At 34.0% G+C, this 21845-nt stretch overlaps 2 protein-coding genes and 1 pseudogene across 2 annotated transcripts; all 3 read left to right on the plus strand.

The window, feature by feature from the left end:
- The first annotated feature begins 3620 nt into the window (after positions 1-3620).
- LOC142628584 (chitinase-like protein 1) lies at positions 3621-5779 on the plus strand (annotated as a pseudogene).
- A 6428-nt stretch (positions 5780-12207) lies between these two features.
- LOC142628585 (uncharacterized) lies at positions 12208-18530 on the plus strand. The gene is made up of 7 exons (XM_075802651.1): positions 12208-12354; positions 12638-12716; positions 13584-13793; positions 14617-14685; positions 14873-14941; positions 15348-15837; positions 16697-18530. The coding sequence occupies exons 1-7, from the start codon at positions 12208-12210 to the stop codon at positions 18528-18530; spliced, it is 2898 nt and encodes a 965-aa protein (XP_075658766.1).
- Positions 18531-18539: 9 nt separating this feature from the next.
- On the plus strand, positions 18540-19385 carry LOC142628586 (uncharacterized). Its single transcript, XM_075802652.1, has one exon. It carries the CDS (start codon positions 18540-18542, stop codon positions 19383-19385), a length of 846 nt encoding a protein of 281 aa, XP_075658767.1.
- The last annotated feature ends 2460 nt before the right edge of the window (positions 19386-21845 follow it).

Here is a 21845-nt window from a genome sequence, read left to right on the forward strand (position 1 = left end):
AGTGAGATATAGAGTGAAAGAGAGGGAGTGATTGTACGGTAATCGTAAAATAGCTATAAATTAAAAGCTTCGTGTTTTTATTTTCAACATTTATAGCCCGTTGATAAATTTTTTTTTTTCAACATTCATCCAACTGTTGATATAAATTAGCACTGTTGGATGAATTTCTCACCGCTTATTTAGTACTTATTTCAACAGTTATGCCAACTGTGAAAATATATATATGAATTTTTCACAATTTATTTCAACAGTTACGTCAACCGTAAAAATATATATGTGAAATTTTTAACAATTGAGTACAAATGTAGAAACTAAAGACTTTTATCAACATCTTTTAGTGACTGTAGATAAAAATATGTTAAAAAAGTACATATTTGTTGTAGTGAGTACCTTATCCCATATAACGTAATGTATAGTAAGTATAGTGAGTCTAGGTTTGGACCAGACTAGTAAGTGAGACCTAGTAGGACTGTATACGCAGGAGGAGGGAAGAAGAAGTGAGAGCAGTCGTTTAGTGAGGATGGGCCATTAAAGAAACTGAGGAGAAGGGTGGAGTGGAGTACTGGGACAATGACATAAAGGTTAAGAGATTAAATTCTATAAAGAATTCATATAAACCCTTGCTTTATACTGCTCAATTAGAGCATACCACATCATCATATTACTAAAATATAAATATATATGACTACATATGATAATATCTCAATAAATATCATATTTCAAGTTTTACGTAAAATGTTGATGTGGTGTTATTAGGTGTGGTAGGATGTATTAAGTTATAAGTAAAAAGCTAATGTGGCAAATTCAGACTCAGTATTGCATAAAGGTTAAAAAATTGATAAAAATACAATTTGCACCTACTAACTTTATCCAAGAGTTATTTTGAATTTTTAAATTTGAAGTTGGTCATTTTTGTTCAATAACTTTGCATGAAAATCATTTTAGTCCTTTAAGTTTGAAGTCCATTTTAGTCTGATTATAATTCTGCTCAAAAATCAATTTAATGCTTTAAGGACTCACTTAGTCGTGTAAATTTGTTAAAAATAACTCAAAACTACCAGCTTATAGGATTAAAATAATTTTTGGGTAAATTTATTGGGTTAAAATGACCATTTTTAAACTTAAAAAACTTAAATGATTTTGGAGTAAACTTCTGGACTAAAATGACCAAATTCAAATGTAAAGAACTAAAAAAATTCTTAAGCAAAGTTAGCACGCTTGTAAATTGCATTTTTGCCAAAAACAATTGTTGCACAAAGTAATACACCTTAATGTACACACATTTACACACATGAAAAAATAATTAAAATTGTGACTTGAAGTTACTATTTTCAAGTAAAGAGTCACCTATATTCTTTGAAACCAAAAGTAGAATAACAAGAATGATGACATGATCTATTATGTGGCTTAACAAAAAGGTAACCACAATAAATAGGGTTCAATTGTTAAATATTATATATAGATATACATACAGACGATGAATTTCAATATTTTATAAAAAGAGGGTATATCAAATTAACTCTCCTGTCCTCCATTTTCCCCTCTCTCTGGTCTCCACTGCCGTTATTAGTTGTTACATGCAAAAATGGAGTATAAATGGTCTGTACTGTTACAGTTGACAATATTGGCATTTATATTAGTGCTTGTCAATTGTGACGAGTCTTGGTTGAATGTGACATACCGTGTAGGAGGTCCGCCTCCACAGCCCTGTTGCCAGAAGATTCGAACGCCACCGCATTCAATGGTAAGCCATTCATCAAAAGGTGGTGATTTGGTGAGCGGGACACGAACTCTCCGACCAAATGTCGTGGTTTATTCCGCGCCACCAAATTAAAGATGTAGTAATAGGAGTCGGAAAATGCTGTCACGGGGCCGTTCCTGACTATTTCAAGACCGACCAGTTTGAGAACATATATATTCTCAAAACGTAATTCCCTTGAGGCCCATGCAAAGGGCTTTTGGGACTACCAATCTTTTATCACTGCATCCGCTCACTACCAGCCTTATGGCTTTGGTATTACCTACATGAACAAGAAGTTCTTCGGAACCAAGGAAGTCGCAGCTTTTCTTGCACATGTTGGCACCAAAACCTCCTGTGAGTACTTCAGATCAATTTCTGTTTTGTGAACTTGAACTTCAATTTGGGATTTTACGTTGTTGGTTTGGTTTAATATAAATGTGTTTAAGAAGATCTTTTCCGTCTATCTTTAGTAATGCACAAAACAGAACTCATGACTTGAAATTGTGACTTCAAATCACTCTGTTATTTTGGGACGTGTGTATGAAATTGTATGGATTAACTTATGTGTAATAATATTTTGGGATTAAACTCAATGGATGTCTGCTGTGTTTGAATACTTAAAATTTATATTATTGTAGGGCCCAGCCCAGAGGAGTGTCTGGTTTATCTTTTTCAAGTTGAAGAAATCTTAAAATATGATTCAATCAGATTTTTTAAAAAAAAATCTGTTTTAGCTGATTATTTTGAAATCTTTTTTGACCTCAATAGAAACATTTGGTTACGTACGTATAGATAAATATTATTAATTATTTGATAAGTTAAAGACATCAACTTTAATTTGAAATATCCAAACCAAGCAAGTTTTAATTTGATGAAATTTGAAATAGATTTTAATGTTTTAATTATTTACTGTCTTTTAGTTATTTAAGTTGTTAATTAACAATTGATGTTACTGGATATATTTTGGGCTTTGTTACACGTGTATTTAATGAAAAGGACTTAACTGAAAACAAATGTTATTGATTAACAGATTAAAATCTTAACTATATATATATATATATTGTTTAAGGTTAAGTTGGGATGAGCTTTATAATTAAAATCCTAAATATTTGTATAAACTATTTGTATGTCTCCTTGTGAAGCTAAACTTGCTTGAACAATAAGAGTTTGTATTTATTGATTTGTGACTATCTTTTGCTAGTGTTGTGTAACTCTTGAGATATATTTTTGCTTTCAATTTCTGGTTATTGTGTAATTATTAAAGTGGATCGTATATGGACCATTATATGTTATGTGGTACTCATTAATTTTAGCTGTGAATTCTTGGAATGTATCCGCTTTTGCGCTTAGTTTGTTCATATCAAGCATTAAGTACAGAACACATGCATTTATTTTGATCTAAGCTTTATTGAAGGTGTTGTTGAAATGTCCCACATCAATAAGATGTGATATTGAGAAAAAATTTATCACTTACTTTATGGCACTAACTGTCGGCATGCAGTTTTAGTGTTGACGTGTGAGTGTATTCCTTTATCTCGTCCTCCTTCTTCTATAAACATGTGTGTGTTTCTAAACAAAAAATAATAATAAATAAAAGCTTTATTGGAAGTTTTAGAATGCAGTATTCACAATCACGTGTCTATAACTTTATTTCTCTCCAAGTAAAGGAAAAACACTTGACGGAAAAATCAAATAAGATAAGTAAAAAAGAAGCTAGAAAAGCGAAAGATTCTGCAGACTTTGGGACCGAAGGACCCCCCAAGTCTCCATAATTTTGATGACTTTTGCACTTGGCAATCTTTCCTTTCCTAAATTTCCTGCTCCCACCCAGTATATAGGGTCTGTACGGGACAGTACAGACCTCTCTTTAAACTCAAAAATGGAGTATAAAAGGAGTGTACTCTTGACAAGAGCATTGATACTAGTGGTTGTGAATTGTGACCATTCTTCTGTGAAGCGATCGTTGGCGGCGATCCAGGGAGGATATGAAAGAGGTAGGGGGAGGTCCTGTCTTGGGTTCAACTAGATAATAGGACGATGGTGTGTTGATGGGGCTGTTTCTGACTACTTTCAGATCGATCAGTTTGACATCTTCTCAAAACGTAACTCTATTATTTGTCCGTTTGGATACAGCTTTTTTACATTTACGTTTGCTGCGTTTTGCGTTTTCAAGTTTTCCTCTTTTTTTTTTTTTCCTGCTACATGCGTTTTAGAGGGACAAAATTCACTGTTGAGCACTGTTAAGCACCGTTGAGCCGCAACTTTTGACTATTCTTCTATGAACAGTATACCTGCGTACTGTTTATGGGTCCTATAAATTTCATTTTTCAGTAACTTTTTCATTAAAAATGGGTCTCGCAATACTATTCACATATTTAAAAATTATTTTACTACAGTGTTTTCAGTTTTCAACAATAAATTCTATCCAAATGGACCCTATGTCCTATGCAAAGGGCTTTTGGGACTACCACTCTTTTATCACTGCCTCTACTCACTACCAGCCCTATGGCTTTGGTACAACCTACATCAATGGGAACTTCTTTGGAACCAAGGAAGTCGCAGCTTTTCTTGCCCATGTTGGCTCCAAAACTTCATGTGAATAGCTCAAAGTTTCTCTGTTTTGTGAAATTTTAATTTGGGTTTTTGTGTTGTTGGTTTGGTTTTTCCCTGTTTCTCTATCTGCCTTTTGAAGGTTCAAATTTTGTTGGGGTTTTAAGTAAACTTGATCAGTACACAGTGTTTGAATTTTGAATAGTTAATTTTGTTGTAGGCCTAGTGGACTGTTGCCTGTTTGGTTTGGTTCTTTTTCCAAGTTGAACAAATCTTAAAATATTGTTACATCTGTTTACTTTTTTATCAATTTTTGCTATTTTTTTTATTAAAACATAATATTTGGTTACCAAATGATGGATAATTAAGGCTACGGATTTGTTTTATCAACTGAAATATCATCAATAAAATCATAATTACACAAGATGTATATAATTGATTATTTGGAAAAGAAAAAAATCACTTTTGATTGGCAATTTCCAAACGAAGTGAGTTTTAATTGGTAAAGTTGCAAATGAATTTTAATGTTAAAATTCTTTTCTGGAGTTTAGTTGATTAATCTGTTAAGAATTCTTATTGAAGGGTATAATTTGAGCTTTGTTAAACGTCTATTTGAATAATTAATTAATGAAAAAGTTAAAATTTTTACTGATCAACTCATGAAAAAGTTAAAAATATATATTGTTTAGGCTCAGCTGGAATGAGATTTGTGATTAAAGGCTTAATTTACTTTTTAAAACGTAAATTTTTTGAGCAAATGAATGAAGCATAGGGTTGTAAGTGAATCTACATGCAAAGAGTGATTTAAGTAGATCCTTTTTAAAAAAACTGATTGGATTGTAAGTTGGAACTAATGAATTTGGAGCACTATATGTTCATGAATTGATATTGTGTAATTAAAGTTGTATATGATGTATATTCAAAGATTTTTACTCACTTATGCAAAGTAAAAGGTGGATGATATTTTTCAAATGGATATAACGTGATCACCGAGGAACCATTATCTTGGGATTTATGCTATAACAAGGAAATGAATTCTAATTCATATTATTGTGATGAACACTAAAAAAACACTTATCAATGTGCTCCTAGAGTTGCATACTATGGTCGGGGTGCTCTGCCAATTTATTGGTATCTATTTTTTCTTGCCCTAGAAGAATTTATTGTAGATCAATTCATAGTTGCATGTCACATTCTAAAGGATTCTCTTTACTGATGCTTTGAATAGGAACTACAATTACGGAGAAGTTGGTAAAAATTTGAAGGTAAATTTGTTGAACTATCCAGAATATATTGAACAAAATGCTACTATGAATGTGCTCTATGGAAATCTTGTTTGTGGAAAGGTAATAATGAGTCCATGAACAACATCATCTCCCATTACTTGTATTACCTTGACCTTATGGGTGTCAGTCGAGAGCAGTCCTTAGTTGTACTGAGCAGGTTGCTTTTAATCCATCTTTTACTTATCTCCTTGAGCTTTCTTGAATTAATCCTCATTTTCTAAGGCAGTGCATTAATATGGTTCTAAGAACCTAGTAAGCAACTGAAGGAAAAATTGAAACATGAAGGATAGTAAGAGTTTTTTTTTTAATAAACTGTATATTTGTCTCTCTGTGAAGAGAAAAGTCGCTTGGACAATAAGAGCTTGTCTTGATATGCATATATGCCTTTTGCTAGTGGGGTGTAACTTTTGAGTTTTTTATTTTTATTTTTTTGATATCCTATTGTTTAATTATACACTGTAGATTGTATAAAAGAGCCTTTTCTATGTTTGTATAATCTGTATATATTAAGATAATTCAGAAAGTTAGTTATTGCTTTTTTTATTGTCAAAAATACCCCTAAATTAATTAATCAAGAATTTAAAAATGAGGTTCAAATAGTAAATTAACAAAAGAAAGTTAGTTATTGTTTTTTTTATTGTCAAAAATACCCCTACCTAAAACTTAAAAATGGGGTTAAAATAGTAAATTGATAAAAAATAAATTCTTACATCTATGTTGATATAAATTCCTACTTCTATTCAATAGCTAAAAAACCTCTCAATTCCTACTTTTATGTTAAAAAACTCCCCACGTGATTAGTTATTGCTTTTTTTACTGTCAAAAATACCCCTAAATTAATTAATCAAGAATTGAAAAATAAGGTTCAAATAGTAAATTGGCAAAAGAAAGTTAGTTATTGTTTTTTTATTGTCAAAAATACCCCTACCTAAAACTTAAAAATTGGGTTAAAATAGTAAATTGATAAAAAATAAATAAATTCCTACATCCACGTTGATATAAATTCCTACTTCTACTCAATAGCTTAAAAAACTCTCAATTCCTACTTTTATGTTAAAAAACTCCCCACATGGTCCCATGTATGACCTTCCCCACGTATTCCATCTGAATTGAACTTCTCATAAATAAAAAAAGAACTTCTCAGTAAAAACTCTCCATTCCTACTTTTACGTTAAAAATTTCCCCACGTAGTCCCCATGTATTACCTTCCCCACGTATTCTATCTGAATTGAACTTCTCATTAAATAAAAAAAAAACTTCTCAGTTGAAATAGAAAAAAAAAAAAAACTCTTCTTCCGCACGTCTACTCGTATTACCTAATTGAAATAGAATTTTTGACAGTTGCACATCAACAAAAACTCTTCTCAATCATTACTATTCCTATTCCTAATTCAAATACAGTTTCTATCAGGTGGCTACATCTTTGTATAAAAGGAGCCTGGGTGTGGTTTAATTGCATATAAAAGAGAAAAACACATGGATCATGTGACTTTTTATTAGTGCCGAGGAACTTTCAAAAATTCTGTCCTTCGACGAGAACGAAGAAGAAGATTTTACAAATTGTAAGATTTTTCTTTTGTATAATTAATCAATTAATTTATTTTTCTTTGCTTAGTTTTGTAATTCGCTCTGTTCTGAAATTGAACTTTCATGCTTCTCTACAAGATTTAGGTAATCCTTTCGTTAAATACTTATTGCAATTCTCTACTGATTTATATAGATTCACTAACTGTTACATCCAACGTAAAATTACAAAACCGTTTCTAAATTAACATTGGTGCCTTTACATGTCTGAGTAGAAAGAATTGTAGTATTGAGGTTTAGTGATAGAAATACTGAATTCAACAGTATTGTATTTCTCACAGAAATAATATACATGAATGCCTTTATATAGAAGGCATATAAGTGCAGTACAAGTAAATATGAGTGCAGTATAAATAAGAGCGTAGTACAATGTGTGCTATACAAGTAAGTAATCTAGTTGGGCCAAGCCCACAATACTATACACACGTTAACAGCCTCCCTCAACCTCAAGGTAGATGTGAGATCAGCTTGAGGTTGTCAACTAAATCACGAAGGCGTCCCTTAGGATGGGACTTGGTGAAAATGTCTGTAAGTTGATCTTTGGAGGAGACAGAGAAGAGCTTGAGAGCACTATGAACAAGATGATAACGGATAAAATGACAATCAATCTCAATATGTTTAGTCTATAGTTCATGGAAGACATCATTGTGAGCAATGTGAATTGCACTCTGATTATCACAATAAAGAGGAGTAGCAGAGGACGTAGACACACCTAAATCCTTAAGAAGCCATCGTAGCCAAAGGAGTTTAGATGTAGTATCAGCAAGAGTACGATATTCTGCTTCAGTACTGGAGCGGGCCACAAAGGTTTGTTTCTTACTTCGCCAGGAAATCAAGGAAGAGCCAAGGAGAAAACAATAGCCAGTGGTGGACCTACGATCAGTAGGATTTCCTGCCCAATCAGCATCAGAGAATGCACGGAGTACAAGAGGAGACTGAGCTGAGTAGAAAAGGCCATGGAAGAGGTGCCTTTCAAGTATCAAAGAACGCGCAGAACAGCAACATAGTGAGTCGACCGTGGAGCAAACAAATACTAGCTGACCTGATGAACAGCATAGGAAATGTCTGGACGAGTAACTATGAGATAGACTAGGCTGCCAACCAATCTTCTGTAAAGAGAAGGATTAGACAATGGTTTCCCCCCCGAGTGAGTCAGATGCGCATTAAGCTCAACTGGGGTGTCAACAGTCTTGTTGTTAGTGAGTCCAGCACAAGACAAAAGGTCAGAGGCATACTTGACTTGAGTAATATAAAGACCATCTGAGGAATGAGTGATTTCAAGACCCAAGAAATAGCTAAGGTGTCCAAGATCTTTCGTCTCAAACTGTTGACTGAGAAAATCATTGAGTTCTTGTATGCCACTAAGGTCATCACCAGTTATGATCATGTCATCTATATAGAGGAGAAGTAAAATGGTGCCTTTATCAGTGCGACGAAGAAATAAGGCAACATCATAAGAACTGGCAGTGTAACCCAAGCGAAAGATGATAGAGCTAAATTTTGCAAACCAAGCTCGTGGAGCTTGTTTAAGACCATACAATGCACGTCGAAGGCGGAAAACCTTGTTTGATTCAATAAAGAGACTTGGAGGAGGTTGCATGTAAACTTCTTCACTCAAATCCCCATTAAGGAATGCATTTTTAACATCCATTTGAAAAATATCCCATTTTCTAGCAGCGGTAACAGCCAGGAGGGCACGAACAGATAAGATGCGAGCAACTGGAGCAAAGGTTTCTTCATAATCAATCCCATACTCCTGTGTAAAACCTTTTGCAACAAAACGAGCCTTATAGTGCTCAATGGACCCATTAAAGTGAGTCTTAATCTTATAGATCCACTTACAACCAACCATAGACTTTCTAGGAGGGAAAGTAACCAGGTCCCAAGTATGGTTTTTGGTTAATGCATCATGTTCTTCTTTCATTGCAATCTGCCATAAAAGGTCAGTGGAGGCCTCACGATAGGTTTGAGGCTCGTGGAGTGTAGAAAGGGCAGTGTAACAATGATAATCAAGTAAATATGTAGGAATGAATCTTACTAGGGTTGAGTGACGAGGTGGAATGTCTTGTGGAGATGGAAGGTCTTGTGGAGGATCTTCAGGCGGAGCAGGAGCAGGAGACCCAGGCTCAAGTTGGGGTAGCTCGTCATCAACCTGTTCATCTTCAACCTGTCCAAAATAAGCATAAAAAAGATCTGAAGGTTGAATAGAGAAGTCCAAAGGAGGATCAAGAGGATTTGGAAAAGGAACATGAGACTCCTCTGGAAAGACTTCGAGTACAGATGAAGTAGTTAGGGAAGAACGAAAATGAGAGAGTTCAAAAAACAAACGGTGTTCCCTAAAGACAACATTACAAGAAACACGAAGACGATGAGAGACAGGATTATAACATCGATACCCCTTTTGTGTTTCGCCATAACTAAGGAAACAACAAAGTCTAGATCGAGGCTCAAGTTTGTTGTGCTCATAAGGCTGAAGAAGAACGAAACAAGCAGATCCAAATGAGCGAAGGTGATGATAGTCAAGGGGTGACCCAAAGAGGCGCTCATACGGAGTTTGATTATGGATGACAGGGCTTGAAATGCGGTTAATAGTGTGAACAGCATGAAGAGCAGCTTCACCCCAAAATGAGGGAGAAACTTTGGCAGAAAGAAGAAGATCACAAACAGTGTCAAGAATATGACGAAGTTTTCGTTCAGCTCGACCATTTTGCTTAGAGGTACCTGGAGAGGTTAGATGATGTACAGTGCCATAAGAGTGTAACAGAGCTTGAAAAGCATATTGAGTATATTCAAGAGCATTATCAGAATGAAAAAGTTTGATTCGTTTGGAGAATTGGGTTTCAACCATTTTTGCAAAGTTACTGTATATTGGCAAAATTTCAAAACGAGAATTCATAGGAAAGATCCAACTGTAACGAGAATAATCATTGATAAAAACAACAAAATATCGAGATCCACCAATATTAGCAACAGGAGGAGGTCCCCAAATATCAAAATGAATTAACTCAAAAACACTATTAGAAATAGAATCACTATTATTGAAAGGTAAAGCTGGCTGTTTTTCTAACTGACATAAAGTACAATCAAAATTGTCTTTGGACACAGAAGCTAACAGACCCTTAGAAGCTAACTGTTGTACCCGAGAAGAGGGTGCATGACCAAGACGAGAGTGCCAAAGTGAGAGAAAGGGTAAGGAAGACACCGCAGCGGCAGTAGCAGCAATAGACATCGGAGCAATAGGTGGAAGATGAACATTGTCCATGGGAAACATACGCCCAACTCTAGGGCCGGTCCCAAACTCTTGTTCCGTCCTCGGATCCTGCACAATACACTTAGAATAGTAAAAAATAAGGTGATAACCAAGTTCAGCTAATTGTCCCACAGAACACAAATTATATGATAGGTCAGGGACATGGAAGACCCTAGGAACAGAGAGGTTGGAGGTCAAAACAAAACCTAGACTATTCCTATGCATGGTGGAACCATCAGCTATGTGAATATTTAGGGGATGTGGTGCATGGTCAAGTTTGGAGAATAAGGACAAGTGAGGTATCATGTGATTGCAACAGGCAGAATCAAAAAGCCAAGTTTGAGACTTACAGGATAAAACTGAGAGAGCAATGGAAAGAGATGCATTACCAGCCATACGAACAACCTGAGCTATGATTTCCTGTAGTTCAGTGGGTGAGAGGTTGATAGTGAATCCAGAAGACTGGGACTCAGCTGAAATGGGAGGCATTGGTGGAGTAGACTCAGTATTAGCAACTGTAGTAGTAGATTTTTTGCGACGGTAACAAGTCTCAATAGTGTGGCCAGGACGCTTACAATAGTTGCAAAACTTTTTGTTGGTCTGTCTGCGACGATTGCTGGAGCCAGAGGGATCACCAGAGTGCTGAGGTTGCTCTATAGGTGGAGCAGAAGAAGTAAGGGCCAGAACATTAAACTTATCCTGGGCTTGAAGAGTTGCAAGGCGAGCTTCTTCTCTTACTAACTCGTTCACAGCAGTATCAAGAGAGGGAAGAGGACTACGATTAAGAAGCTGACCTCGAATGGGCTCATAGTCCTTGTGGAGTGACATCAAGAACTCATAGAGACGAAATTCATCTCTAACAGCAACATATTGTTGAGCATCTTCTGAGCATGCCCAAGTTGGATCAGAATGGTCAATTTGGTCCCAAATGAAGCGAAGCTGATCATAGTAGTCATTGATGGACTGCCCCGGTTCTTGCCTGAGTTGATGCAATTCAACCACTAACTGATATTTCATGGATCCGTGAGTAGTAGAGTATCTTTTGGCCAATATATCCCATGCTGATTTCGCATCATCAAAGCTGCCCATCAGATTGGAGATGGAGGGAATGGAAGTGTTTCGAATCCATGTGAGGATCATGTGATTGTGACTATCCCATTCAATCATGCAACTGAGGAAGGCAGTATCTTCTTCACTTGCCTCCTTCACAGGAATAGTGATTGCACCAGTACAATAATGCCAAAGCATGCGACCCTTAAGAAAACTACGCATAGCCTGAGACCAAGATAAGTAATTCCTAGTCCCCTCCAATACAGTATTGATGGGGCGAGGAAGAAAAACATCATTTTTATCCATTTAGAGACACAATATGCAAAAACAGATTGCAAAAATGAAATCTATGCGAAAAACTGAGTAAGGAAAACCTGGACTGCAAAAAGTCAACTCTGAAAAAGTCAACGGTCAACGGTCAGAGATGATGACGTTAGCAAGATGACGTGTCGCTGACGTCAGCAGGTGGCTGGATGCTAACGTAAGCTAGGGCTGACGTGGCATTGATGATGTCACGGGCTGACGTCAGCTGGAACTGAAGACGATGCGTGAGGCACGTGGGATGCAACGCAAGATCTTCGAGCTGCGCGTGAGGGCGCATGCAGGCTCCGATGGCTTCATGGCTTCCACCAAGTTGTAGATCGGTGAAAGACGATCTCAGTGGTACCTTCAGAAAACTGATCGGAGCAAGTGTCGTGGCGGTGCAGAAAGAGGCAGTGGTCTTTGCAGTGTAAAACTCCTCAACGATGACTGCTATAGGTCCGGAACCCAAGGATGATGTTTGGAAGACGTCCAAGGTTCAACGGCGAAAATGCTGCAGCAGTTGTTGTGACGGCGGAAGTGATGTTGAGAATGGAGTAACACCAATAAAAGACAAGACTGCTAAAAAAAAGGTCAGAGTAGTGGCTCTGATACCATGATAGAAATACTGAATTCAATAGAATTGTATTTCTCACAGAAACAATATACATGAGTGTCTTTATATATGAGGCATATGAGTGCAGTACAAATAAATATGAGTACAGTACAAGTAAGAGTGTAGTACAATGTGTGCTATACAAGTAAGTAATCTAGTTGGGTCAAGCCCACAATACTATGCACACGTTAACAAGCAAATTATAAGACATCTAAAATTTTGCATGATATAGTTTTTTTTTTTTTTTTTGATTGTATCAGTGTTATGACAATAGTAAAGCTTTGGTGATTGTTTATTGGGAACTAGAATCGGTGACACAACTTCTAATTTCATTAAAAGGTATGTAACTTTTCTTCAAGGTATCATCATTATATTAAGCCCTAAACGTGTAGGTGTAAAGAATTTTTTTTTTCTTTTTTGCTAATACTAGCATATGTGTTTATGAACAGTTAAAAATCTTAAATTTTAGATAAGTTTTTTTTTTTAGAAAGAAATTTTAGATAAGTTAAAATCTAAGATTTTTAAGTTTTTACTTATCTAAAATTTTAAAAGGAGTAACCAAATAAGAACCATGTATTCCGGGTGACTTTTTCATTTTATTTCTTTAAAAAAGTGATAATTGATTACCCCCTAACCAATTTTTATCAAGTCTTCAACGTGTAGGTGTAAGGATTTTTTTTTTTTTGATAAAAAAATTTTAGATAAGCTAAAACTAAAGATTTTTAAGTTGTTACTTATCTTAAATTGTAAAATTTAGTTAAGGAGTAACCGAGAAAGAGAAATTTCTAAATAATTTTAAAAGTTTTATTTTATTAAAAAACTAAAAAAAAATAAAAGAAAAGATAAGGATTAGAAGTTAAGACTAAGAGTACAGCTTGAATTGCCCAATTCAAATGGGAGAACGTGTGTGTGGTGGTGGAAATTTGTATTTGTATAGAAGTTGAGTATTTTAAATTTTAAATAGTTAATGGATGTCTTTCCTATGTGCAAAATTAAAAAAAAAAAAAACTAAATTTCATGTTTATCTTAATCTATAAAAAAAAAATTAGTGTTTGCTATTTATTCATAGAATATTTAAAGTCCATCTATTACCCTTTTTTTTTTTTTTTTCAAATTGTTGCAAATCTAATAGGTCACTTTTGTTGTCTCTAAATTCACTAATGGGAAGCATTGATTTTAATTTTTAATCAAATTTGTATTAACTAGATATGAGTTCCGGAAATACACAAGCGCATCCTATAAATAATAGAGAACATGGAACAACAGGCATTGAGCACGGTCAAACTGGTTTAGAGACAAATCAAATAAATTTAAATGAAGGCCCTGTGCAAGTGGTAGGTGCAAATTGGCTTACACATATTCGTCGTTTGGCTCGCAATATATCAATTGCGCAAAATGAAGCCCAACTTAGTAGTGGTGAGAATACAGCTAATTAGATTAACCTTTTCTTTTTTTCCCTTTTTGTAATCTTTTTATTTTTTATTTATTTTTTGTTAGAAATCCATATGATATTTTTGTTATGTACCATGAGATTTTTATAAAGTACTACAAAATATGTCACTTTGGTTGTCTATTAATTCACTAATGGGAAGCATTGATTTTAATTTTTAATCAAATTTGTATTAACTAGATATGAGTTCCGGAAATACACAAGCGCATCCTATAAATAATAGACAACATGGAACAATAGGCATTGAGCACGGTCAAACTGATTTTGATACAAATCAAATAAATTTAAATGAAGGCCCTGTGCAAGTGGTAGGCGTAAATTGGCTTACACATATTCGTCGTTTGGCTCGCAATATATCAATTGCGCAAAATGAAGCCCAACTTAGTAGTGGTGAGAATACATCTAATCAGATTTCCTTTTTTTTCGCCTTTTTGTAATCTTTTTTCTTTTTTTATTTGAGGAAGGCCTTTTTGTAATCTCATTGGTCCCACTCTATTAGAGTTAGAGTTATTCTAACCTTTATATATATATAATAATAATAATATTGTTACAGATGAACCAACTGAGCGAACACATTTTCAAATGTCTCGGACAAATCGATTAACTACCATACGACGAATGGCTCGAACTATTTCAAACCCTACTAATTTCATACACCACTCTCATGGTAATGTTAATGTATCCAACCATTCCCAATCTTTATCTCACATATATCATTACAATAATTTTAATGTCAAGATCAACAATATTACTAACTCACTGCTCATGGTATATTTACTTTCATTCCAGATTATCCAAATATAATGCGAAATGACTTTGAGGCTAGACCAAGTAATATGAATCCTGACATTAATGATGGTATGTTCATTACAGTCTAACTTCATCTCATGTATTTAATCTCATGTATTTAAATATTTTCTTCAATTTTCTTCAGTACCCAACCATTTTTAACCATAATTTTGCACATAATGTTACAATATTTTTAATGTCAAGATCAACAATATTATTAACTTATTGATGAATTTAAATATATGCTTCATTCCAGAAGATCCAAATATAATGCCAAATGACATTGAGGCCGGACCAAGTGACTTGAATCTCGACATTAATTATGGTAAGCTCATTACTGTCTATTAATAGAGTTTACACGTCATGTCATGTATTTAAACATTTTATTTGTACAACTTTTTTAGGTGCCAACACATATCAGATTAACGTGCATGTTCAAGCAAACATGCAAGGTAGATACAATTGAGCAAGAGACTTTTATGAATGTAGGGAAGAGATAAGATTCAACCTACGAGCGCCAAAGATATGTCCATTTTGTAACGCACGATTTTTCTACAATGAGTCTTCCATGATGTGTTGTATGAAAGGAAAAATATCTTTTCCCAACTTACCAATCTCAGAACCATTGATGGATTTATTTTGTGAACAATCTGAACAAGGTCGACATTTTAGGCAATTTATACAGTCTTACAATCACAATTTTGCATTTACCTCAATGGGCGTTCATGTAGATGACAGTATGGCATCAACAAGTCGCGGAATTTATAATTTTCGAGCCCAGGGTTCCATATATCACAAAATTGGTAGTCTTTTGCCAACAAATGATAGGCCGCGTTATTTACAATTATACATCTATGACACAGACAATGAAATTGAGCATAGACTGAGTGAATCACGAGACCTTCGTGCACATATTATCCAACATGTAAAAACTATTTTAGACCGAGAAAATCCATTTGTTAAGGAGTTTTGTCAACTAGCTCAGAGGGAAGATTTACATCAATGTAAACTCATAATCAAAGAACAACATCCAAATCAGCCTCAATATTGCCTTCCCACAGCTTCTCAAGTGGCAGCTGTTGTTGTAGGAGGTGATGAAGCCGGACAGTTATATGGAAGAAATATATTAGTAGAAACGATATCTGGACAGCCTATTACTATTCCAGATGTAGCAGGATATTATGATCCACTACAGTATCCATTGCTATTTCCGTTTGGAACGTATGGATGGGATATTAATACCACCTGTGCAAACAATAATACGGTCACATGTCGTGAATTTTATGCATATAGATTTCAGGTTTATACTTTTAACTCTTTTGCTCTAATTACTTAACATGTATCTAACTACAATATGTATTGTCTTAATTAAATAAAAAATAAAAAATATTTTGTTTCTCTTCAATTTCTATTGTAAAAGATTCGCCCAAGACCTATATCAACGCTCTTACATGTAGGGCGTCTTTTGCAACAATATGGTGTTGATATGCATGTGAAGATAGAATCGCATAAGCTTAGGTGGATATGACAAAATCAAGAAGCTCTTTGGGTAGAACAATACCAAGGCCTCCAAGATGCTTTCCAAGCAGGAGAAAATTATGCTGGTAATGTACATTTATATTGTGCCATTTAATTTTATGCCAATTTATTTACCAATGAATGCAGATTTCATCCTAATAGAACTGATGTTAACAGCACATCTAATAATAGGAAATGAGGGGCATAGGACCATTCTACCATCATCATTTATGAGAAGTCCACGCGATATGATTCAACGCTTTCAAGATGCTATGAATTTGGTTCAAAAGTTTGGAAAGTCAGATTTATTCATCACAATGACGTGCAATTCAGGGTGGGAGGAAATAAGAAATGAGCTTTTACCAGGATAAACTTTGCAAGATCGACCAGATTTATTGGCAAGGATTTTTAAAGCAAAATTTGAAGAGTTTAAGGATGATATCGTTAGCAAAAGGGTTCTTGGAAGAGTTGTTGCTCATGTGCATGTCTTTGAATTTCAAAAAAGGGGTTTACCACATGTCCACATGCTTCTAATTTTAGATGACAATGATAAATTACATAGCCTAGATGATTATGATCGCATTGTACAAGCTGAAATACCTTCTAAGGATGATGAGCCTCAATTGCATAGTGCAGTACTCAGACATATGATACATGGTCCCTGTGGAACACAAAATCAAAGATCACCTTGCATGAAAAATGGGAAGTGTAAAAAATCCTACCCAAAGCCTTTTTCTTGGGAGACTTACCAAGGTAATGACTCATATCCTGTCTACAGAAGACGTGACACAAATAACCCAGTGCCTTTGAACAATCAACGAAATGTGATGGTTGACAATAGTTGGGTTGTTCCGTATAATCCTTGGTTGCTTCTAAACTATAATTGTCACATTAATTTTGAGATATGTTCTAGCATAAAAAGTGTGAAGTACTTATACAAAGATGTGTATAAGGGTCCTGATTGCGTATCTGTTGAAGTGAGGCCAGAGCCAAATTATGATGAGGTACAACAATATGTCGATGCAAGATGGATATGTGCTCTAGAAGCATTTTGGAAGATATTCAGTTTTTCAATGTATCGAATGTACCCTTCTGTGGAACGGTTACAAATTCATTTACAAAACCAACATCAAGTGAGGTTTCGAAGGCAACAACCTATTGAAAATATTTTGGAACAAAACAAAAAAACAATGCTCACTGAATTTTTTACTATGAATGCCATTGATGCAAATGCAAGGCAATACTTATATAGAGAATTCCCTGAACATTATTGTTGGAATAGGAATAGTAAAAGTTGGAGACGGAGAATATCTCATAAAAAGGTAATTGGTAGGATATATACTATTTCACCATCAGAGGGAGAAAGATTTTATTTGCGTGTCATTTTGAACCATGTGAAAGGACCAACAAAATTTCAAGATTTGTTGACTGTAAATGGGATAACCTATCCAACTTTTAAGCAAGCAGTTGAACAGAGGGGTTTATTAGAGAATGATAATAGCATACAACAATGTATGCTTGAGGCGGTAAACATTAGAATGCCATCAGCTTTGAGAAGATTGTTTGCAACTATATTGGTATTCTGTGAACCAACTGAAGTACGAGATTTGTGGAATGAGTTCTACCTACATATGGTTGAAGATTATCCATCATCATCTATCACAACAGATGTAGTTCGTACAAATAGGCTTCTAAATGATTTAAAACTATTACTATCACAACATGGCAGACGTATCACAGAATTTGATTTGCCGACAATAACTACAACATTTGATGAAAGTTCATCAATGCCTAGAATCATACAAGATGAGCTTACCATTCCTATGGATGATGAAGAATTGACATTAGTGGACAAGTTGAATAACGATCAAAAATTTGCTTATAACGCAATAATGGAAGTCATTCAACGTAAACAAACAATGGCATTCTTTGTGGATGGTCTAGGAGGAACTGGAAAAACATTTTTGTATTGCGCATTACTAGCATCTTTAAGAAGTGATAGTCATATCGCAATTGCCACAGCAACATTTGGTATTGCAGCAACATTACTACCTGGTGGAAGAACAGCACATTCAAGATTTAAAATACCTTTAATTCTTGAAGCATCATCAACTTGCTCTATAAGTAAACAATCTGATTTGGCTGAACTTATTAGACGTGCAGTAGTGCTTATTTGGGATGAAGCTCCTATGGTGAATCAACGTGCACTTGAAGCATTAGATAGAACATTGCAGAATCTTATGGAAATTAATTCACCTTTTGGTGGAAAGGTGCTAATACTGGGAGGAGATTTTTGTCAAGTACTTCCTGTTATTCCCAAAGGCACAAAGGCAGAGTTGTTAGATGCATGTATAGTCAACTCCCCATTGTGGAGATATATTAAGATCTTACATTAAACTCAAAACATGAGATCTATTAATGATCAACAATTTTCAGAGTACATAAGGCGCATTGGTGATGGAATCGAACCATTTGCAATAGATGATCTGATTAAAGTTCCGTCTTCTATGGCAATACCATGGGAGGGTGATCATTCAATTTCTCAACTAATTCAACAAGTTTTTCCAGATTTGCAAAATCATGCCTACAATGCAAGATACATGGTTGATAGGGCATTGTTAATACCAATTAATAAGGATGTGGATAAACTTAATGAGAAGATAATCACACAATTTCCAGGAGAAGAACAAAAGTTATATTCGTTTGATGAAGTTGAAGATGATACACAACATTTATATCAACAAGATTTCTTAAATTTTATATCTCCAGGAGGTTTACCACCACATATCCTAAGGCTGAAAAAAGGTGCTCCAATAATGCTATTGCGAAATATAGATCCAAAAGTGGGGTTATGTAACGGTACAAGATTACTCTGCCGTGGGTGTTTTAATAATGTAATTGATGCAAAAATTTTGACTGGACAATATGCTAGAACACGTGTGTTTCTACCAAGAATCCCTTTGAAAACTACAGAAAATGTGCATCTCTCGTTTGTGATGATAAGGCGTCAATTTCCAATACGCTTGAGTTTTGCACTTACAATTAACAAAGCACAAGGTCAAACAATTCCCAACGTTGGCATATATCTTCCTGATCATGTTTTTAGCCACGACCAATTGTATGTGGCCTTGTCAAGAGGGGTATCTCAATCTACCACGAAACTATTAGTTCAAAAAGGAACAATACCTGGGGAGGAAGGAGTTCACACGAAGAATATTGTGTACAAAGAGATTTTGTTGCATTCATCCTAGGTATATTTCGTGATTTTAACGCCTACCAAATAAGTTGAATTTTTTCTTTTTGGTTTCTAATTTAATATTATGAATTTGTTTAATTGATAAAAGATGTGTATTGTCAATATGAAGGAAACACAATCCAACATTATATCATGCTTAAAAGCTAGGATGGGATAAAACTCACTTCAAGATAGTGTATATCTGGAGAACAAGGTATTTCAAAAAAAACATCCTAACTTCTTTGTTTACCACACATTGTATTACATTATATGTTTATGTGGAATATGTGTATTTAACAATTTAAATTAATGTGAAAATGGTGTTATGCTAACATGGCTTCATTTGCCTCTTACAATTACACAACAGGTTTGTTGCAAATGTTGCTGTGAAACAATTGGAAGGCTCAATAAAAGACGTTGAATCATAAACATGTTTTTTCATACCCTGTCATATATATGAGTGGATGTAATTTTTTGTTGCTTTTTTTAATGAACAATCTTCTACAAATTCTAATTCTAATTATAGTAATGTTTCAAAAATTAATCTATTAACAATCACATTAGAAGCAATGCAAAAAAATTGGATGATATTTATAGAATACGTGAGCGCGTGCTCAGAGGCTCTTCTATTTTTTGGGTAAGGATTAATTTAGAACATTTATTATAATTTGGGAGTACTACAATTTTCAATCACAAAAAAAACTTAGGGGTGTGATGAAAAATTATTTCACCTGCTAACGCATAATATTCATCACATCCTTAGTTTTTTTTTTTTTTTTTGTTATTGGAAAATATAGTACTCCCAAATTATAATAAATGTTCTAAATTAATCCTTACCCAAAAAATAGAAGAGCCTCTAAGCACGCACGTGAGCGCGTGCTCAGAGGCTAGTATACATTATAGTTGTGAAATCTTGGAGTATATCCCACTTTTGCCCTTCCTTTGTTTATATATCAAGGAGACATACAAAAAATATGCATTTATTTAGGTCTAATCTTAACATAAATAAAATAAATATGTTATGAGTCTTATGAGTCGAGGTTGGAGCTATGCTCCATTGGCCAAAAAAAAAAAAAAAGGTGTCTTATTAGAATTTATTGGGAACTTGGAATCCTATAAAAATATGGGGGCAAAAACAAAGACGTTTATTGAAGAAAGCTTATCGAATTTCTTTTAGGACGTATCTTCCCTAAAATTTCTTGATGAGATGAGATAAATATTTCTGAAATTTAAATAGTTTCTTTGTTCATTTCTTTTTTCAAAAGTTAAACTGACTAAACTTATCTTAAAAGTTGCCTTCTTTTTGGTTTTTTTATTTTATTTTATTTTATTATTATTATAAAAAAGTGGTTATACTTGGGCATTGGCAGTTAGCACTTAGCACATGAATAAATATCATTCTCCTAAGAGAAAAATTATTAGGCAAAAAAAAAAAAAAATTTAATGACAGGTACATAGAATTGGTGACAGGCTCAATTCCACAAAATTTCCACAACTTCCTTTTTTTTTTTAATAAAAGTAAATTATGATTATAACACTTTTATATGAGCTCATTATTTACATTGTTTTTATTATAAACTAATCAAAACATGTCATTTCAATAATTGTGAATTTATTTTTTTATTATTATTATTATTATTATTTTTTATATTTAAGTCAAGAGCTTTGTAAATCAATAACATAGATTGCTGTCTTTTATTAAGAAAATCATAGTTCAAATACCATTTCCTCAACTATCTAACTCTTATATATATTGGTGTCTGCAAAGTTATAAAAAAGGACAAAGATATGCTAAAACTCTTACAAAAAAAATAAACATAATTACATATTTTGAAAATATAATAGTTGAATTGTATATTCTTTATATTTTTAACACATATATCAAATTTTATGCCAATCAAATATGAGGGGTATGACGCGAAAGCTCAAATTGGTTTTCTTTGTTCTGTCCCGAAGCTCAATCCAATGTGAGTGATATACACTGGCAGACATAGACCATCAATCCCCAAGTATTCCATCAGCAAAAGGGAAATTGATCTTTTTCTTTTTGTCTCTATCACTTTTCTTTTTACGTTTTTTTTTTACTAAATAATTTTTGAATAAATTATAATTTCAATCAATAGCTTAAAGATTGTTCCAAAATAAATACTACAATCTTAAAAGTTTCAAATTAAATCGTATTAAATCGTATAGTTTAACAACACTTAGGTGGCGTTTGGTACAGGGTAATGTTTTAGGATTCCCAAGAATGTTTAAAGATTCCCATGTTTGGTTGCAAATTACGTTAGGGAATCAGATGCCAGGAGAATCCTTAAACCCCTCTCAATAGGAATGTGGATTCCCTTTAAAACAGGTGGGAATTCAGATTCTCAAACTTAAAAGAAAATGTATTTTTTATAAATTAACAATTTTAACCATTTTTCCTTATCATTTAAGCAATTAAGATAAACTATAAAACAAATTATCAATATCTTCT

The sequence above is a fragment of the Castanea sativa genome, chromosome 3, assembly GCF_040712315.1.
Source record: "Castanea sativa cultivar Marrone di Chiusa Pesio chromosome 3, ASM4071231v1".
NCBI classification, from domain to species: Eukaryota; Viridiplantae; Streptophyta; class Magnoliopsida; order Fagales; family Fagaceae; genus Castanea; species Castanea sativa.